This window comes from Petaurus breviceps, unplaced genomic scaffold (genome assembly GCF_028583685.1).
Source record: "Petaurus breviceps papuanus isolate PSGF00001 unplaced genomic scaffold, PetGlider_PUasm1.0 38, whole genome shotgun sequence".
Lineage (NCBI taxonomy): Eukaryota > Metazoa > Chordata > Mammalia > Diprotodontia > Petauridae > Petaurus > Petaurus breviceps.
In genome coordinates, this window is record NW_027186304.1 from 103571955 (window position 1) to 103592977 (window position 21023).

The 21023-nt window shown below is 37.6% G+C and overlaps 2 protein-coding genes across 2 annotated transcripts in view; one reads left to right on the forward strand and one right to left on the reverse strand.

The window, feature by feature from the left end:
- Positions 1 to 17743, reverse strand: part of LOC138170728 (serpin B4-like) — a 427261-nt gene extending 409518 nt beyond the window's left edge. Inside the window, exon 1 of the mRNA XM_069100232.1 lies at positions 17734 to 17743. The gene's annotated coding sequence lies outside the window, so the exon portion shown is untranslated. The remainder of the gene's footprint in view (positions 1 to 17733) is intronic.
- The window catches only part of KDSR (3-ketodihydrosphingosine reductase), a 59900-nt gene that overhangs the window by 27695 nt on the left and 11182 nt on the right, over positions 1 to 21023 (forward strand). The window contains exons 6-7 of the mRNA XM_069100235.1: positions 1790 to 1981; positions 15682 to 15765. Coding sequence (XP_068956336.1) covers positions 1790 to 1981; positions 15682 to 15765 — 276 coding nt within the window. The remainder of the gene's footprint in view (positions 1 to 1789; positions 1982 to 15681; positions 15766 to 21023) is intronic.

Consider the following 21023-nt stretch of genomic DNA (forward strand, 5'->3'; position numbering starts at 1 on the left):
AAAGTATGTAAAGGGGGTGGATGAAAATTAATTCCCATTGAAATAATTAAATTCTCATTGAACAGTTTTCCATTAAAAGTTAATTTTCATCAACCCCATTTTTTGTTCTTTATAGGTTAAAGGGAAGATGGGCCTAGACAAGTAGCACTTCTATACTGGCTTCTAAGTCCAGTGAGAAAGCTCACACAGAGCTGACCCTGAGAACCTGTTTCCCTCTTCTGGGCCCTACAGCCTTTTAACTTCTGCATCTTCCCACAAACAGGTCTTTCCCCCCTCCCCCCAAAGATCATGCCCATAATGCAGACAAGAGGCTGATATTCTGGGACCTCTATTTCTTGCTTAACTTGTACCTTTCCCACTCCCCTCCAGGCATTCCCTCGAGGAGAATATGCCATTCTCTGGCATAATGAACTTCAAATGTGGATTTGTTATGAATGTGGAAGATGCAAATATCATATTAGATTCATTCTCTAAATTAAATGCCTTGTTTCTATTTTAGTTTAAAGAATTCTTTTCCAGCTAGTAAATTGCATATGTAGGGTATTTTTTGATTGATTTTCAAATTTAAACTAAAGATTATTTCTTAAGTCTTCCCAGGTTGATGGGATTTATCTAAAAGTAAACTATACTCTCAATTCACATGCAGGATCTAAGCTATCTGTCTTTCTTTGGGCAAGATCTAGTGTTGTTGGGATTTTTAATGAGTATATTTTTCTTGTCAAAACACTTCTCTTTTTTTAAAAGGGAATCACCACCTACCTTTGTTTGCAACACACCTAAGTTTATCAGAAGAAAGCTTGTTTGGCCAGTTTTTACTGAGGGCATAAACAGCTTCAGTTGCCAGGATATGGCTCTAGGCCAGAGGAATGGATGGCAGTGTTACATTAGATGGTAGAATACTGACATGATGTTTAATTTCCAGGGTCCTTTTTTGTCCACAGTTGAATTTCTTATTGAGAGGCAGCTAATGTTTATACTTGCAATAGTCTTCTAATTGTTCTCTCTTCTTCAAGTTCTTCCCCTTTCCACCCTGGTTGTCCTTTTAGTGGTCAAATTGATTTTCCTAAAGCATAGGTGCCTTTCTCCTGCTCAAGAAGCTTCAATGGCTCCCACTTCTAGGATAAAGTGCAAATTCCCTCTTTGGCTTTCAAAGCCTTCTACAATCTGGCTTTAACCTTTCTTTTCTAGACTGATTCTGTATTTCTTTCTCTCAAGTATTCTACCCTCCTGGTAATTCGGCCTGGAACGGAGAATCTTTAGCTTCCATCACCATGCTTTTACAGAAACTGTCCCCCACTGGTGGAATGTTCTTCCTCCTTACCTCTGTTGCTTTGAATCCTTAGCTTACTTCAAGTCTCAGCTCTGATATAACAACCTCCTGTGTAAAGCGTTCCCTGAACCTCCCATTTACTAGGGCAGCTAGCTGGTGCTGTGGTTAGAGCACAGGGTTTGGAGTCAGGAAGACCTGAGTTCAAATGTGACCTCTGCCATTTACCCAGTTGTGTGACCCTGGGCAAGTTGCTTAACTTCTGCCAATTTCTCATCTCTAAAATAAAGCCACTGTCCTAAAGCTGTTTTGTATGTACCTGTCTTCTACATGTTCTATCTTCCAATAGACTATAAGCTCTTTGAGGGCAGTGATTCCTTCATTTTTGCTATTAGATCTCTGGTACCTAGTGCAGTATCTTGCATGTGGTAGGTATTTAATGAGTACTAATGGAATTGAATGTGTTAAGTGCTTGAGCGTTGAAAATTTTCAAATAATCCTTGTGACCTTTTTTCCCCGTAGAGATTAATGAACATAAATTATCTGGGCAGTGTGTACCCCAGCCGTGCAGTGATAACCACCATGAAAGAGAGAAGGATGGGCAGGATTGTCTTTGTGTCCTCCCAGGCAGGGCAATTAGGGTTATTTGGCTTTACTGCATATTCATCGTCCAAGTTTGCTCTTAGAGGACTGGCTGAAGCTCTGCAGATGGAGGTAAAAAATTTTTTACTTTACTTTTTAAAAAAATCTTTACTCTGACCATATATACATAGAATTTTCCCCATTACATGTTAAAACTATTTTTTGACATTTGTTTTCTTTTTTTAATTTTGAGTTTCAAATTCTATCCCTCCCTTCTTCTCTCCCCTCCCCAAGACAGTAAGCAATTAGATATAGGTTATACATCTGCAGTATTAGTCATTTTGTACAAGAAGACTCGAATAAAAGAAAAAGAATGAAAGAAAGAAAGTGAAAAATAGCATGTGTCAGTCTGTATTCATACAGTATCAGTTCTTTCTTTGGAGGCAGATGATATGCTTCATCATTAGTCTTTTGGGATTGAATAGTCCAATAGCTTATGTGACTTTTAAGGTTCATAGTATGGTGCTGAGAGTCACCAAGGCAGAGTAGCTTTGAGGCTGCCTTCAGAGTCAGTAAAGTCTGGATCCAAGCCTTGCTTTCAACACATATTGACTACAACTATAGGTTGCATAAGGATTTGCAATAGGAGAGTGTTTCCACACACTGTACCATACATTGTTCTAGGTGCTGGGTACAAGAGGCAGTACCTGCCCACAAGGTGCTTACATTCTAAGAAGGGGAGGCAACAGGCTCACCTGTCTATAGGCCTATACAAGAGACCTGTAGACAGGAAGCCATTAGCAAACTGAAGTGGGGCAGGGGGTGGCGGACGGAAAGATCTCCTGTAGGAGGTAGCTCCCAAGTCTCATCAATTTTTTTTTTCAATTTCATTTTATTAAATTTGTTTATCTACTTTTAGTCTACAGCATTCAGTTCCACAATCCCTTGAGTTTCAAATTTTCTCTCCCTTCCTCTCCTCCCCCCTAACCCCCCATTGTGGCATGCAATCCAGTATAGGCTCTACAAATACTTTGGCATTAAGCATTAGTTAGGTTGTGAAGAAGAATTATAACCAAAGAAGTGAACAGCAAGAAAGAAGGAACGAAACAAAACTGAACACAAAAGAGAGAGAGCAAGAAGTTTGCTTCAATCTGCATTCAAACTCTGTAGTTCTTTCTCTGGATGTAGACACTTCTCTCCATCTTGAGTCTTTTGGAGTTTTCTTATAACCTTGCATTGCTGAGAGGAGCCCAGTCTATCAAAGTTAGCCGTCACACACACGGATGTGCCTGTGATTGTGTACAGATTCTCCTGGTTCTGCTCTCCTCACTCAGCATCAGTTTATAGAAGTCTCTCCAAGTTATTATGAAGTCCATCTGCTCCTCATTTCTTATAGCACAGTAGTATTCCATTACATTGATATACCACAACTTGCTTAGCCATCCCCCAATTGATGGGCATCCCCTTGATTTCCAATTCTTTGCCACCACAAAAAGAGCTGCTATAAATATTTTTGTGCAGACGGGTCTTCCTCCCACTTGTATGATCGATCTCTTTAGGATACAGCCCTAGAGGTAGTATTGATGGGTCAAAGGGTATGTAACTTTTTTCTAAGCCTTTGGGCATAGTTCCAAATTACTCTTCTGAATGGTTGGATCAGTTAGCAACTCCACCAATAATGCATTAGTGTTCCAATTTTTCCACATTCTCTCAAGCACTTACCATTTTCCTGTTTTGTCTGTCATTTTAGCCAATCTGACTGGTGAGGTGTGGTACCTAAGAGTTGTTTTGATTTGCATTTCTCTTATCAATAGTGATTTAGAGCATTTTTCATATGTTTATAGATATCTTTAATTTCTTCCTCTGAAAACTGCCTGTTCACATCTTTTGGGGAATGACTTGTATTCTTATAAATTTGACTCAATTCTCTGTATATTTTAGAAATGAGGCCTTTATCAGAGACACTGGTTGTAAAAATTCTTTCCCAATTTTCCACTTCGCTCCCAATCTTGGTTGCTTTAATTTTATTTGTACAAAAGCTTTTCACTTTAATGTAATCAGAATTATTCATTTTGCCTTTTGTAATGCTCTTTATCTCTTGTTTGGTCATAAATTGCTCCCTTTTCCATAAATCTGAAAGTAAACTATTTCTTGCTCTCCCAGATTACTTACAGTCTCAGTCTTTATATCTATATCATGCACCCATTTAGACTTTATTTTGGTATACAGTGTAAGATATTGGTCTATGCCCAGTTTCTGCCATACTATTTTACAGTTTTCCCAGCGTTTTCTGTCAAATATTGAATTCTTATCCCAGAAGCTAGGGTCTTTAGGTTTGTCAGACAGTAGATTATTATAGTCATTGACTGCTGTGTCACGTGTACCTAATCTATTCCACTGATCCACCACTCTGTTCCTCAGCCAGTACCAAGGAGTTTTGATGACTGCTGCTTTATAATACAGTTTAAAATCTGGTATGGCTAGGCCACCTTCCCTAGGATTTTTTTTTTCATTAATTTCCTTGATATTCTGGACCTTTTGTTCTTTCAGATGAATTTTGTTACTATTTTTTCTAGCTCTATAAAATAATTTTCTGGTAGATTTATTGGTATGGCACAAAATTCTAGAGTCTCATCTTAAAGGGTAGTAGGGATTCCAGGAGGTGGAGATGAGGAAGGAGAAACTAGGTGATTTCTGAGTGCTCTTACTACTCTAAAATTCTTATTTTATGCTTCTTTCTAGTTGGTGTTGGTTTAAATTATGGGAAAGCCAAAGATGTAGTCAGAGAAGTAGGAGTAAAATCAGGGGAGAGCAATGTCCCAGAAACTGAGGGAGGAGAGAACTTACAGGTTTTGGGAGGAGGAGTGTTGGGTAATGGAACCAAAAGAGAAGGCAAGGAAATGATGGCTGTGAAAATATTATGCTTACCTTTGAGAAAGTTGTTTCAGTAGAGTGGCAAGGTCAGAAACTAGTTCGTATGGGGTTGGAAAATGAGTGGTTATCCCTGGATCCAGAGGGCCTATGAAGATTGCATGAATCATCATTCATGAGTCACAGAAAGATAATGGACTCAAGCTGTTTGGGCTCCTGCGGGCCAAAGAATGTATTAATAAATGAAGGGAAAAAAAGAGCATGTAAAATAGCCTCTCTGTGGCAGACATGCTGTTTTGGAAATGGCCAATTTATGAATTTGTCTTGTTTGCTTGTAGATATTTGTTACAAGTTTTCTTATTTTTTTTTTCTTTTTTCTCTTTTCACTTAGGGGTTGGGGGGAACTAGGTGGGAAATAAAGAAAATAAATGATCTCTAAATGAAAAAACATTTTTAAAATAGAAACAAGAACACTCATGATCACACAAAAAAGAAATGACTGGGTAGTAAGACCGTGGATGCAGTGATTATTTCTAGGAGTTTGACTGGGAAAAGGATATAGGACAACAGCATAAAAAGAGGGAGGTTCAAGTGAAGAATTTCTTTAAAATTATATTCATTTAAGAGAACATTTCCATGTAAACAGAACAAGATAAAAAGAAGATTCTATATAAAACCATGAATTTTCGTTTTACTTTTTTTAGTTTAAAAAACAACTAATACATACTAGACATTGTTTTCAAAGCTACACTGCTTTTCTGTGCTTTCCTCAAAGTTTTCCTTTGTTCTTTGCTGTCCACTTTTTATTTTTTTCTCCCTCTCCACCCTACTATAGAGAAGGCTACCATTAGACACGAATATGTGTGTATGTGTATGTAAAATCATAATACATTTCTATTTGTCAGTTCTTTCTCTGTATGTAGATAGCATCTTCTTTCATAGGTCCTTTGTAGCTGATTTGAACATTTATAATACTCAAAATGACTTAGTTGTTTCTCTTATTACTATTGGTAGCCTTCCTAATACACTACTGAATAATATTAATATTATTAATTATCATTATTAATAATCAATATATTATATAATGTATTAATATATAACGATAACTAATATACATTTTTATTGCATCTATATATTATATATAATATACTACATTATATTTAGATTATATGTTAATATATTAATTAGTATAATTAATACTATTAATATCATTAATAGTATTAATGATAATGGGTATCCTTGGTTCACTCCTGACTTTATTGGGAAGGCTTCTAGTTTATCCCCATTACAAATAATGCTTGTTGATGGTTTTATGTAGATGCTTCTGCTTTCAAGTTTTTTTTTTAATAGAAATGAGTATTGTATTTTATCAATAATGAATAAGTATTATATTTTTCTGTATCTATTGTTGTAATTACATGATTTTTGTTAATTTTATTGTTGATATAGTCAATTATGTTAAATCATCCCTGCATTTTTTAAAGATGAAGAGAGCAAGACATGTTTATAGTCATCAGAAAAGGAACCCAAAGATAGGGGAATTGAAGATAACAGGAAATATTTGCTGGGACAAGGATCTAGGTCACCTGTATAGGGTGTGGTCTTACCAAAGGAAAATGCTACCTCTTCCTCAGAGCCTGGAGCATAGAAGGCAGGTGGAGCTCCAGAGAGCGATGAAACATAGAAAGAGAATAGCTGATAGAGTTCATAATGGATGGATGAATGGCTTCAATTTTTTTTCTTCTGGGGAAAATAGAAAGGGCAGTCACCTTCTGAGAGCCAGTGGGTAAAGCCAATATGCAGAACTTGAGAAAAGAGAACTTTTGAAACCCTGGTGGAGGTTGTCCAGAAAGAGTAGAAGGATTAATGTGCAGAAGTGAGGATTTATTTGAGATTAGGTAATTTGACTAGAGTGGACCCATTTCATCCATTATTGTGTAACTTTCCCTCATTATTTGGTAGCTGGGGAATATAAACAGGAAAGCAGGAAGTTGGAAGTGGGCCAGGAAGTCTGTAAACTTTTCTTAAGAAAAGAGGAAGAGTGACTCTGGGATCTGGTAGAATACAGCAAGAAAGATCTGGGTGAGATAGATGAATGGAGAGGGAGAAGAGGGGAAGAGGCAGCGGAATGATGGCAAGAGAAGCAAGATCTGGAAGTTGCATTGTGGGGTCTAGAGGTGTGAGAAAAGGAGAAATCCACACTGCAGAGGAGGTGACCAGGGATGGCTCTCTAAGAGGGCCAGATTTCCATGATGATCACCAGAAGACAGAAGGAGGCAGCCATATGGTGCAGTGGATGGAGTGCTGGACCTAGAATCCGTAAGAATGGAGTTCAGCTCCAGCCTCAGATACTTATTAGTTATATGTTCCTGGGCAAGTCACGTAACTTTTGTCTTCTTCAGTTTCCGCATCAGTAAAATGGGAATAATAATAATAATAATAATAGTGCCTATCTACCAGAGTTTTTATAAGGATCAAATGAGATATTTGTAAAGCACTTTGCAAACCTTAAATCACCATTAAATGCTAGCTATTGTTATAATAATGATTATTATAGAAAGAATATGAAATGAATAGATCTAGGGTGAAGGAGTTTATTAAAGATAAAGGGAAGGTTTCAGAGGATGAAGTAGAAAAGGAGAATAAGACCAGGGACCAGGAAGAGGTAGGGCTTAAATGAATTAGGTAGGAACTGCGACAAGGATAGGAATGCATGTGAAGTAACTGAAATAAGGAAAATTATGTACTCTGATAGCTTCATTTTAGTTCATGTGGGCCTCCAAAATATGTTAATAAGCAAAGAAAAAAAAACAATGAAATGTTACCAAAAACCTTACTGTAGCCTCTCTGTCTCACTAGTCATTTAGCTGAAGGAGGCCCAGGGAGTATACTGGATTCATTCAACTCATACTTGGATTCCATACCACATTTTTATTTATTTATTTGCTTTTTGGAGGGGGGAAGACAGGACACTTTGGGGTTAAGTGACTTGCCTAAGGTCACATGGCTAGTAACTGTTAAGTATCTGAGGTTGAAATCGAACTCAGGTTCCCCTAACTCCAGGACCCAGTGCTCTGTTCACTTCACCACCTAGCCGCCCCCATACCACATTTTAATCTGTTTTTGCAAATAGAACCAGAAGAACATGGCATACAGTAACAGCAGTATTGTATGATAATCGATTGTAAATGACATAGCTATTCTTAGCAATACAACAACCCAAGACAATTCCAAAGGTCTCATGATGAGAAATGCTACTCACCTCCAGAGAAAGAACTGATGGAGTCTGCCTGCAGATCTAAGTATATCAATTTTCACTTTAATTTTTTTCATTTTTTTTGTCTGTTTTTTCTTTTACAACATGACCAACTTACAATGTAAATTTGTTTTACATGATTACACATATATAACCTATATCAAATTGCTTACCATCTTAGGGAGGGGAGAGTTGAGAGAGATAGGGAGAAAATTTGGAACTCAAAAATTTTTAAAAACAAATGTCAAAAATTGTCTTTATATAATTGAAAAAAATAAAATACAATATAAAAATTGAGGTGTACTAAAGAAAAAATCAGTTCTTCAAGTATTCTACCCCTTAGTACTAATAAAAACAAAAACAAAACCCTATGAATACAATTTAAATGCTGCTCCCAGTTTTAGTTAATTCAGAGTAACAAGTGATTCCAAACAATTGCTATCTCCCATATAACTTGAAATGTCAGATTATCTAAAAACTCTGATTGAATTATTTGAATTTGTCTGTTTTGTCTGGAGTTCTCTTCAAAAAAAATGAAGTCTGACTGTATTTCTTGAATTTCTGATAGTCCAACCCATTGGGAACTCCACATTGACCTTCATTTTGAGAAATGTTGCTTTCAGTGATGTTGTTTGTATTTCATTTTCTAATTTCTCTGGTATGAGGACATTGTTATAACATGGTTCAGCTTTAGATGTTATGATACATTGTCCAAGGTCATGGCTTGGAAAGAAGAACTAATTTCAGAAGGACCAGAATGATCTGTGTCCTAGGAGACTGCGCCAAGATGAGGGCTCCTTTCAGTTGGACTTGTCTTGATCATTTTCTCTAGAGCAAGTGTAGAAGAAAAGGGTGGAAATGAAAGGGGTACTTTTTCATCACTTTTCCTACTCAGCCCAAATCCAGAACTAGTTATGACTGTAAACTGGGCCTTAAAATGGCAAGTCCTATTGATGTTGAGGGCAGAGCTACACCCATCAAGGGAAAACTTATGCATGAGTTTTTTTGGCTAAGATTTCATGGTAGTGTTGTTTCTTTCCATGATAATTAATGTCATATTGGCCCTGCCTGGGCTGGAACCAAACTGAAGAAATTGTTTCTTCTTATCTCTCTCCTCCCCTGGGCAGCTAGCTGTTGCAAGATTCAGACTTGTTATCCAGGACCTTCTACCCACAGGTGACGCCTGCATTTTCTTCCAGAGGCTTCTAGCATGTGATCTGTGGGAGGAAGGAGGCCTGGGTGAGCAAGCCCTGGGACATTCTCTGAGGCTGTTGAGTATAAATTTTAATTTTTAGCTTTGGATTTTTAACCTGTCATGGAGTAAAGGGTATCATCCCATTGGGAGGCAGCTTAGCTGCTTCCTGACCTCTTAGGTGTTTGAAAATTCCAGCAAATTAAAATTTTGGCAGATTGACTTAGGTGAAACTTATCATAGCCCATTAAAAGTGAGTTCAGGATCAGGGAGATGGAGAGGGCATTCAGGAGTTAAACTGAGTTCTAGTGTCTAATCCTCCCAGTCTCCCCTCCCACTCATCTTGCATATATTTGTATGAGTACATTCTGCCTCCCTTGATAGAATATGTTACGTTAGGACAGGGACTGTTTCATTTTTGTCTCTGCATCCCCAGAGACTTGCTCATAGCAGGCACTGGAATGTTTCTTGGTTGATTGTTATTTTATGAAGGATGCACCTTGTTTTCCCACTGTCTTTTAGGACTTTAGAGTAGAATGCCGAAAAGTGCCCTGGAATGGGATATGAAGTAGGGGTTGAGGGAAGCAAGAGCACAGATTTGGCTTCCAAGATAGGAGATGGTATCCAGATATGAGAGGCACAGGACCAGGAAGAAGGGTTTTGCCTAAGGATAAGAAATGGGAGGAAGCTACAGTGGAAGGGTGGCATACCCTCTTCTTGTTCATATTTAGGAGTCCATTTAGGGAGATGTCCCAGGTTAAGATGCAAGGATGCTTTAAAATAGAGGTGGGGAAGGATGGCCTAGAATGAGAACTGTACCTAAAGTAGAAGAGGTTCTTGGAGTTATGGAATGTTAATAGGATTTAAGACCTTTGCTACACATTAATAGGCCTCACATGGAGCCCATTAAGGCAAGCTTGCTTGTAAGAAGGCTTTCACACTTTTTTTTTTTTAAGCAATCGGGTTAAGTAACTTGCTCAAGGTTACACGGCCAGTTATTTCTGGGTGTGGTGCTAAGTATCTGAGCCTGGATTTGAACCCCAGGTCATCCCGACACTGGAGCCAGTGCTCTTACTTGCTGAGCCACCTGGCCGCCCCTAAACAATTGGGGTTAAGTAACTTGCTCAAGGTGGCACAGCCAGGTGTTTCTGGGTGGGTGCTAAGTGTCTGAGCCCGGATTCGATCCACAAGTCATCCCGACAGTGGAGCTGGTGCTCGCTGGCTGCCCCAGTAAATTGCTCAAGGTTACATGGCCAGTTATTTCTGGATGTGGTGCTAAGTATCTAAGCCCAGATTTGATCCCCAGGTCATCCCGACACTGGAGCCAGTGCTCTTACTCACTGAGCCACCTGGCTGCCCCTAGCTTTCACACTTTTTGCAAATTTCTAATTAGACACTGAGTCACAGGGTTGTGATGCCTTCTGGCTCTGATAAATGTATATATACTGTGAGTTGATATTTCATTTTAGGGGCTCGCTTATGAGAAGAATCTTGTGATTCCCTGGTCAAGATTCTGAGTGACCCTATGTTCAGAGCTCCCTGACTGCTCAGATGTAAAGGCTCTCAATCCAGGGATGTATCTAAAGCATATAGCAATATTGCTTTGATTCAGGCAGTCAGAGCCCTCTCTGCTTTATTATTATTATTATTATATTATATTATTATTAAGAGCCCTTTATTTCTCTGCTTGTATTTTCTCTGAAGTTCAGGTTACTGACTTTTCCCCTGAACTAGTGAATAGTGAATGTAATTTTAAAAATATTGTTGACCCCCTAAACAGCTATCTTTCCTAGTAAAAGCAGATCTAAGAACCTGTGCTAGTAGCCATCATGAGTTTGCCAGTGTAGTTGCTGCTACAGAGTAATATTTATTCTGAGGAAAAGGAAAAACAACAAGGAAGCAAGGCTACAGAGAGAATGGTATGAGCCTCCGCTAAACCAGAACCTCCCTAGAACATTTGTAGAAGACATTTGAGGGAGACAACAAACTGAAGTGAAAGAAAACAGGTCTGCCAGGATTCCTGTTGTGATCTGTTCTCGTTGGTGATAAGAGTGGAGCCGTCACAGTACCTAGTATTGTGTGAGCAAATGACAATGAGGCTTCACAGTGAAGTTAGGGGAGTTGCCTAGGCACGACTTAATAAATACAGGCTGGAAGTGACCCACTTTCATTTATTTATTTATTTATTTAAGCAATTGGGGTTAAGTAACTTGCTCCAGGTTACATGGCCAGTTTTTTCTGGGTGTGGTGCTAAGGAAGTGACACACTTTTAAAGACCTTTGGAAATTGATTTAAATCTGGCTCAGAGACTCTAAGAGAATAAAAAACATGAAGATGCTATTACTAAATAAAAAGTCATTGAGAACATATCAGCAACTGTCACCTCATGTGCCTGCTTCCTTTTCTCTCTAAAATGGTTGAGAAGCAACTGCATACATTGAGGCTGTCTTTGATGAGAACATTAGAAGGGAACAAGCAGACTTTTGCAGATGTTTTTTATAACAGACTACATCTTTACAATAATATAATTCTCCAAAAGATCTGCTAAATATACAATCCTGCTTTATTTTTTTTTAACAATTTGGTTCCGTACAAGAAAATACTGTTTTAAAGTGATCTCCTTCAAGCAAAGCTGTCTCCCATGCACATATGTGAAATAAGGCAAGATTCTATGACATATGAAAATGGATGTGACTTTATTTAATGACACACTGAGTATGATCATTTCTTGAAGCAAAAAAACAGTAAAACATATGAGATGTTTATCGATGTCATGGATGAATCTATGTCTTATGTAGAATCTAAACAGAACGACTCCCTCCATTACTTTTATTCACAGATAATATCTTGCCAATTGCATCAAACCCCAGAACACCTCAATGCCTCATTAATGAAATCTGTAATCATTTGAAAAAGATTGATTTAACTATCTACAGGGGGAAGACAAAGTGGATGACCAATGCATATTGCTCAGATTATGAGATGCAATTAACAGCAATGGAATTAGTAAATCCATCAATATGCATCACTTGGATGCATATTGCAGGTAGATTATGTGTTAGGGCCAGAGTTGAGTAGGATGAGATCAGGCCAGTTGACTTCTACATAACAGCCATCTAGATAACAGCCTTGCTTCAAAAGCCCATCTCTTTTTTTAAATTTAAATTTTATTTTATATTTTTTAAAAGCCCATCTCTTTAACACCAATATTTCTATCTCCCCTAATATCTACCTTTGATGCTTTCACTTTCATGTGGAGCTGACCCTAAATTCTTGAAGGATACACCAGTGAATTGCAAACTCTGGGACGTCCTACCATTTGGGCCCACATCAGACTCTAATAAATCTTGTCATCCAGGCACCAACCTACCTTAATTTGAAGAGGTTAACTATCAGGTTGGCTACAAGGTATGACTGTATTGGCCATAGTGACTCTTTAAACATCATTCACTGAAAGAAGTGTTAATCTGTGCTGGTAGAGTGCCCACGCAGATGAATCATGACCTCTTAGTAGTATTGTAGCACTCCACTGATGTGAATTTATGTAGCTGTGAATCATGGAATAGCTTCTCTCAAAGAAATAAAATATTTCGGTGACCCCAAAGAGAATAGAAAGATGTATGGTGGATATAAATAGACCATGACATTGCCAATGATGACAATTTGTCAAGTATGTTGTAAATGAGGGTGTTTTTTTAGGTGCAGCTTGGACTAGATGGTTTCTGAGCTTTTGTGTTTCTGTTACATTTTCATAAGAAATGGTGTAAAAGATATCATTGAGGACATATAGGATGGAAATGGGAAATGGATTGGTCACATAGAATGAGAGACGATAAGTGGGCAGTCTCAGTGCCACATGTGGTAATTTCTGAATATTAAAAGAACCAAAGGAAAGTCTGATATGTTGGGTAGTTCTTCTGCGTTGGCTTTATGGAAGGATATGGGCAAAAATTCCACAGAAAGAAAAAGCAACGAGGGATTTTAATCTGTCTTGATGAAGGACAGTGCTCACATTGAAGAGATCATGTTGGCCTAGAATATTGTGACCCGAGGGAGCCAGTCACTGCTATGGCAAAGATACCAAGGTATATGAGGTTCTGAAGGAGAAGCCCAAGTAGGGGATTGTCTCTGGGAAGCAGGATATGCTTGAGAATTTTAGAGCTAGAGAGAACTTGGTTCCCCTCCTCCAACTACCACTATCTTGTTTTTTTTTTTAATCACTGTCTTTGAAAATAGCTAAATTAACTCAGGCCCAGGGCAAGGGGTGTCTTTTTGACCTGATTTTTTCTTGGTTCTTTATCTTTTCTTTCTGGAGTCTCTAGCCCTGCCTGCTTAATTCTTAGCTCATTTCTTGGGAAACATAAAATTTTCTTTCACTTTCTGGCTTATGCTCAGTTCTTTTGAAAAATAGATTTTTATTGATTTCTTTTGTCTTCATACCACCTAGATTTCCCCTTGTACTTCTCTTTCCCTCTCCTATAGAGCATCTCTTTTATAAAAGATTAAAAAAAAAGAAAGAGAAAAAATTCAGCAAAATTAATAATTTTTTTTAAAAAACTGTTCTTTGGGACCAAGCTTATTTTAAAAAAAGAATAAAGAATAAATAAACAAACTAGCTAGAGGACTTCTCAATTTTATCTTTGTATTTTCATCCCTTAGAACAGTGCTTGGCATATTTTAAGCACTTAATGCTTTTTCACGCATCCATTCAGATATGCAAAATATAGAGAGACCATCTGTAAGTGAAAATTCCTAGAAAAGGAGTATCTTATTGAAAGGAGGTATTTTAAGTAATATATTCCGTAGTGGGTAAAAGAACTTTCTAGGTAGGTATTCTGAAGAAAGACTATCCCCTGTCATATCTAGGGGATATCCAGCATATGAAAGTTCTTCCTGTATGAAGGAACAACCTCCCCTAAATTGATCGGATTCAGGGAAGGAAGGAGAACGAACGGGAGACCTTACTGTCAGGAAATAGCTCGGGAAAGGTGACAGTAGGATAGCTTTTCTGTTCTTTAGGGTTGACTCAGGAATGTGTAGAAGAAGGTGTCTTTGAAGTCTGAAGGTTTTACTCTAAGGAGGAGGTATTGATGGATAAGTATATGATCCCAGGAAGATTTGTTAAGGGAGGAAGTATACCAGTGAGTGTCTTTGTATCAACAAGGGGCATATCAGAAATATGTGTCCGGCCTGCGATGATAACAGTAATAAAAATATCAACAATAACAATACATGGCAATTACATAGTACTTGAAGATTTGTAGAACAGCTTTAGCTGTGTTATCTCATTTGATTCTAACTACAACCCTGTGAAGCAGTTGCTATTAGTATATCCATTTTACAGATGAGAAAAATGGAACTTCAAGAGAGACTAAGTGGCTTGTCCATGAACAACATTCAAGCTATGTTTCCATAATCCTATACTTCTGTGGTCGATTTTTCAAAAAATTTTAATGTAGCTAGTGGAATTCAAACCTAGGTTTTTTGCTAATTCCCTGTTTAGTGCTTTTTATCATACCTTGCTGTCTCTTCCTTTGATCAGCAGAAGCTTTTTTTCTTCCTTTTTTTGGGGGGTCAAACGGGGAGGCAAGAAGGATTGGGTCTCCCTACCTTGCCTAAACTGGAAGCACAGCAGCCACTCACAGGCAAATTCCCATTGCTGAATGTGGAAGAAATTTTTAACTTGTTCCAGTTATGACTTGGACTAGTTTGCCCTCCTTAAGAAGTGTGGTGGATCTCTGCTTCTGGGGAGTATTACTGCTGTACTTAGTTTGGACAGCTGATTAGTTTAACCCACTGTAGCTCAGAACTCCCCAACTTGAGCAAATTCACCAGTTCAAGGCCTCCCTAGTAGTAGGAATTACAGGTGTGTACCACTTAGCTCATATTTTGTTTTTGTACACGGGCTATACTGGGCAATGAAGACTGAGACATAATTACTTCATTTTCCAATTTCTTTTTTTGTACAAATAAAACTAGGTTAAAATGCTAATTAGTAGCAGCTTTGTAGGGAAAAACTAGTCACAGAAACCAGCATGTTGCCTGAGGGTGGGAAGAGTAAATGGGTAGTATTACTATTTAGTCTCAGTGAAGGGAGAGGTGAGGTTGGAAGGAATGTGGTGTTATGTATGTATATGAGCCTTATATTTTGTGCATGTGTTTTCTTTATAAACTCCTGATGACTGAATCACCTTTTTCTCCACCTTTGGATTCCTCCTTGAGTTGGGATGGGATCGATGGCTTTTGAGGAGGTTTTGGCAAAAGGTGATTTTTCTGTACAGCGGGGCTGTTATTTTCTGTGAATAAGGTTAGAGTGAGGGTGTCCCAGAATGAACCTCACAGAAAAGATGGTACCTTGGTTCAGCAGTGCCAAGTTTTAAAATTACAAACCTTCAATATAATTTGAGAATCATCATATTTATTGATTATATTTATGTATGGCATATGAGAATCAGCACATAACTTGGAAAACTGTATTCCATTTACTCATGAATGTTGTCTTTGAAAATGCAGGTGAAGCCATATAACATCTATATAACAATTGCCTATCCACCAGATACAGACACCCCAGGTTTTGCAGAAGAAAAAAAAACAAAGGTAATATTTATTGGTATATACTTTTGTAAGTGCATTTTGATGTTGTTTTACAATGCTGCAGATTCCTTGTTTTTCTAACAGGTAGTTGGTGTAGTGGATAGAGTTCTGGGCCTAGAGTCGGGAATTCAAATTCAACCTCAGATATGTGTGACCCTAGGCAAGTCACATGAGCTGCTTTTGATGTGTCTTTCTATAATCTTATACTTATATAGTTTATTTAAAAACAAAACCTTAGTGCATTAGATTTCACCTTGTTTAGATTGGTAGTGATAGAGATGCAAAAAAAAAATCATGTATCAATCAGTTAAAAAAATTTATAACATTAAAAACACACAGCAGAAAACCAAAAAAAATTCAGGAGTAGGCACAAAGAGCCATTTTGTTACTGTCTTGTCAATTTTAATATATATTTTCCAAAAAAAAGGTCTCAGAGTGTAACAGAAGTTCACAATTTCATAATCACATCCCCCCCCCACTAGACTTCAACTCCTACAGAGCAGGGACCATATCTTATTCCTCTTATAGACCACTGGAACATATAGGACAGTGACTCACAGCTACATTCACTAGCTTTGTGACCAAAGGTCAGTTAATTAACTTTTCTGGACCTCGGTTTCCCCAATCTGTAAAATGTAAATAATAATATACTGCCTTCCTCACAGGTTTGTTGTGAGAGAAATACTTTGAAAATTGTAAATTTCTTTCTTTTTTTTTTTGAAGGGGTATAGGGCAGTTAGGGTTAAGTGACTTGCCCAAGGTCACACAGCTAGGTTTTTTTTGTGTTAAGTGTCTGAGGCCAGATTTGAACCCAGGTCCTCCTGACTCCAGGGCTGGTGCTCTATTCACTGTGCCACCTAGCCGCCCCCCTAAATTTCTTTATAAATGTGTTTTTGCTATATTATGTACTCACATATTTGTTGAATTAATGAATATATTGCCATTATTGCCATGAATATTGAAGGGTATGTACATAGCTATGTATGTATATAATATGTATATAATATACACAACACACACATATTCATATGTGTATGTACATATACGCTATACAGGTCAGTACTAGCTTTGTAATTTCATTATAGAGAGTTGCCTGAGTCACTGTCACATTGCCAGTGGTGTTATCAGAGGTGTGACTTGAAACACAAGTCATCCTGACTCCAAGGCTGGCTGGCTGAACCCCTCCTGAGCAAGAGGTTTATAACCTATTTTTGCACCATGAACTCTGTTAAGCAATCTGGTGGAGTCTATGAACCCCTTTTCTGTGTAATGTTCTTAAATGATTGAAATAAAACGCAAAAGATTACAAAGGAAATCAATTATATGGAAATAAAAAAAATTTTTTTTTTAATTTACATACTTCATTAAATCATTCCATTGACTAGCCTCTCCTTGGGAGTTGATGGACCTTATGTTAAAAACTCCTGTCCTAGAGTGTTCTTGGACCTGAACTTTGATTAATTCACCCATAATTGCCATTTATCAGGATAGAATGCTGGGCTTCAAGTCAGGAAGACTCATCCAAGTTCAAATCCAGCCTTAGACACTTACAAGCTGTGTGACCCCAAGTCACTTAACCTTGTTTGCCTCTGTTTTCTCATCTATAAAATGAGCTGGAGAAGAAAATGGCAGGCCCCTCCATTAACTTTGCCAAGAAAACCCCAAGTAGGGTCACAAAGAGTCCGACATGACTGAAATGATTGAACAACAACACATTTGACTAGAACTAACAGCAGTACCTGATGGCCCCAATTTATTCTTTTTTTATTTATCATTTCTTTTTATTTTGTTAATGTATGTTTGATAGCTCAGTGAGTAGCATGCTGGGCCTGGAATTAGAAAGACCTAAGTTCAAATCTGGCCTCAGACAATAACTAGCTATGTGACCCTGGGCAAGTCACTTAACTTTTGTTTGCCTTTATCCGCTGGAGAAGGAAATGACAAACCACTCCAATATCTTTGCCAAGAAAACCCCATGTACAATATAATCCATGGGGTCATGAAGAGTCAGACACAACTGAATAACAACAAACGTTTATAATGATATGATTTTCCCCTAAGGACTGCTTAAGCTTCATCCCAGTGATTTTGGGGTGTTGTTTCATCATTTTACCATTTTCTTTCACATAATTATTGTTTCAATGATTTGTTCTTTGACTCATTTAGCATTTCATTAAGTCTCCATTTGGGTCTTTCCTTTGTGGTCCTTGAACCCACTTCTATTTTTATGTCGCTATGTCTACAAAGGATGTATTTACTATTTCAGTCTTTTTACATTTGTTTGCAATATCTCTGTGCCCTAATATATGGTTAATATTTGTAAGAAGTTCTGTGTGATGCTGAGATAGTCCCATTTTTAAGATATCCTAAATCTTTTAGCTTTAATTTTATTAGCAATTTGTTTCTATATTTTTCTTTTCTTTTAGACTTATCAAAAGCTGAGATGGACATTGAAATCTCCTGTCACTTTTGTGCTACTGTCTATGTATTATTGTAGCTCAGTTTATGTTCTCTTTATGATTTTAGATGCTAAGACACTTGGAACATGTTTTTTTTTTTAAGCAATTGGGGTTAAGTGACTTGCTCAAGGTTACTCAGCCAGTTATTTCTGGGTGTGGTGCTAAGTATCAGAGCTCGGATTTGATCCCAGGTCATCCCGACACTGGGGCTAGTGCTCTTACTCACTGCGCCACCTGGCTGCCCCGAGCATGTAAAGTTTAATGTTTACAGTGTTTGTTGTCTGGGGTACCTTTTAGCATAAAATTGTTTCCTTGGTTGCTTCCTTTTCATGTTTTGAATGTTTGTTTTTTCCTTTTTTGATAGCATGATTGCAACTCCTGTTCTTTTTTTTTCTTTTGCTATGGTTTATTTTTTTTTTTGTAGTGCATATTTCCATTATCCCCCTTCTCATCCCCTTCCCCCTTACTCTTCTGTAGGGTGAGATACCATGTTTAGTGTGTATGTCATTCACTCCCTAAGCCAAAGTCAAAGAGAATAAGGTTGACCCATTCCCTTTTGCCTTCCTGTTCTTCCCCTCCATTGTAACTATTTCCCCTCCATTGTAACTATTTTCCCTTGCCTCTTCTATGTGAGATAGTTTACCCCATTCACTCTCTCCCCATCTCCTCTCATTATATTCCTCTCTCACCTCTTAATTTCACCTTTTAAGTATCATCCCTTCCCATTAAATTGGTCCTGTGCCCTCTATCTATGTACACCTGTACACTCAATTTATTCTTAATCTTTCATAAGAAGGGGCACAAAAATATATCTGATCCCACCACTTTGCCTCAACTACACAGGGAATTTTCAGACTTCTAACATGTACGTCAAAGCCATCAAAATAATACATATTTATTTGTTTATAATTTTTAAAGGCTATTGTTCTATCAGTTTTATTTTTATATTACAACCATTTACATATTACTTTCACTTCCTGAGAGGTCTTTTATAACAAAATAATTTTAATAGTTAAACCAATAATGGGGAGACTTCATCTGAAAGTACATGCAACATTTCACATCTGTAGCCCCGCCTGATCTCTTTCTTTTTTTTTTAATTAACAAATATATTATCTCTTCCTCTTACCCCTACCTCATTGGAAAAAAAAAAAGAAAAACAAATTTCTTTTAACAAATATGCAAAGCATGTATATTTAAAATCTCAAGCAAGACATACTCCCTTCATGGTTGTATACAAAACATTGATGTCTCATTCTACACCTTAAATCAATCATCTTTCTATAATGGATAGCACTCATTTCCAGAGGGAGAGAACAATAAGAACTGGGGGAATCAGAAAGAGCTTATGTAAGAAGGGAAATCTGAGCTATGTCTTAAAGGAGACTAAGGAATCTGAGGGACCAGAGGGAGTTGCCTTCCAGGCATGGGGGACCAAGTGAGCAAGGAAGTATAATAATGTCATGCATGAGGGAAAGCTAGCTAGCCATTCATATCTCTGATAACCTTTTTCTTTCTTTTTTTTTGTTTTTTGGCCTTTTGGAGGGCAGTTGGGGTTAAGTAACTTGCCCAAGGTTACATGGCTAGTTTTTTTGTGTTAAGTGTCTGAGGCTAGATCCAAACTCAGGTCCTCCTGACTCCGGGGCCGGCGCTTTACTCACTGCGCCACCTAGCCACCCCCCCAACTGATAACCTTTTTACCTAACATAAACCTAATGTGTCATTAGAAAGGATCATAGTTGACTGTATACAGTTTCATATATCACTTTATGGTTAGCGTATATGCTTGGCCACCTTTGGGGTGGATTCTTTCCCTTTAGTTTACAGATTATCTAGAACCCTTTAGATTTCTTGGAACTTCTACTAGGAAATACAGATAGTCCATTTTCCTTCAAATACCACAGTTGTTTTGTGAATAGGATAAAACTATCCTATTCTTTTACAAATTCTCTTATTCTCTTGTGGAATAGGCTATTTTTGATGGTTCTAAATTGTTCCCCAGCCCCAACCAATGTATTATAATAAAAAAAACAGACTAACTCTTGAGTCAAAAGACCTAGACTCCAATCTGTACTCTGACATTTACTAATTAGGTGACTAAACCATTTAGCCTTCCTGAGCCTCAGGGGAAAAAAAACCCCAAAACAATAATACATTTCATTATCTACCTAATCTAGTGGTTGTATGAAAGTGTTTTGTAAAGTGCTACAAGACTCCAATCTGTTTGTGTCTGATGAGATTAGAAAGTGACAGTGTTATTTCTTAAGGAAAAAATGTTTCAGTGTTGAATAATATTTTGCATTTATTTTGTGTTTAATAGTTTAAAAAAGTGAAATTTGTGAGAAAGGTCTTTACAGGATCCTTTTGAAGTTGGCAGTGAAAGTATTGTCATTCCAATTTCATAGATGAGGAAACAGGTTCAGAGGGTTAAAGCTGATTGTAACCAAATACTAGTAGGTAGGTATCAGAGCCAACACTCCAACTCTGCTGATTTAAAAAAAAAAAATTTCTTTTATTTTTTGGTGAGGCAGTTGGGGTTAAGTGACTTGGCCAGGGTCACACAGCTAGTAAGTATTAAGGGTCTGAGGCCACATTTGAACTCAGTTCCTCCTGATTCCAGGGCCAGTGCTCTGTGCCACCTAGCTGTCTTTGATTTTTTTAAAAAATTTTTGCTATGCCATGGAGTGACTGGTCCTTAGCGCCTTAAATTCTGGAATTTATGATAGTTTCTTTACTATTTTGTAAGAATGTTTAATAAGTCTTAAGATCTTCAGAAGAAAATCGGCACTTAATATGCCATGG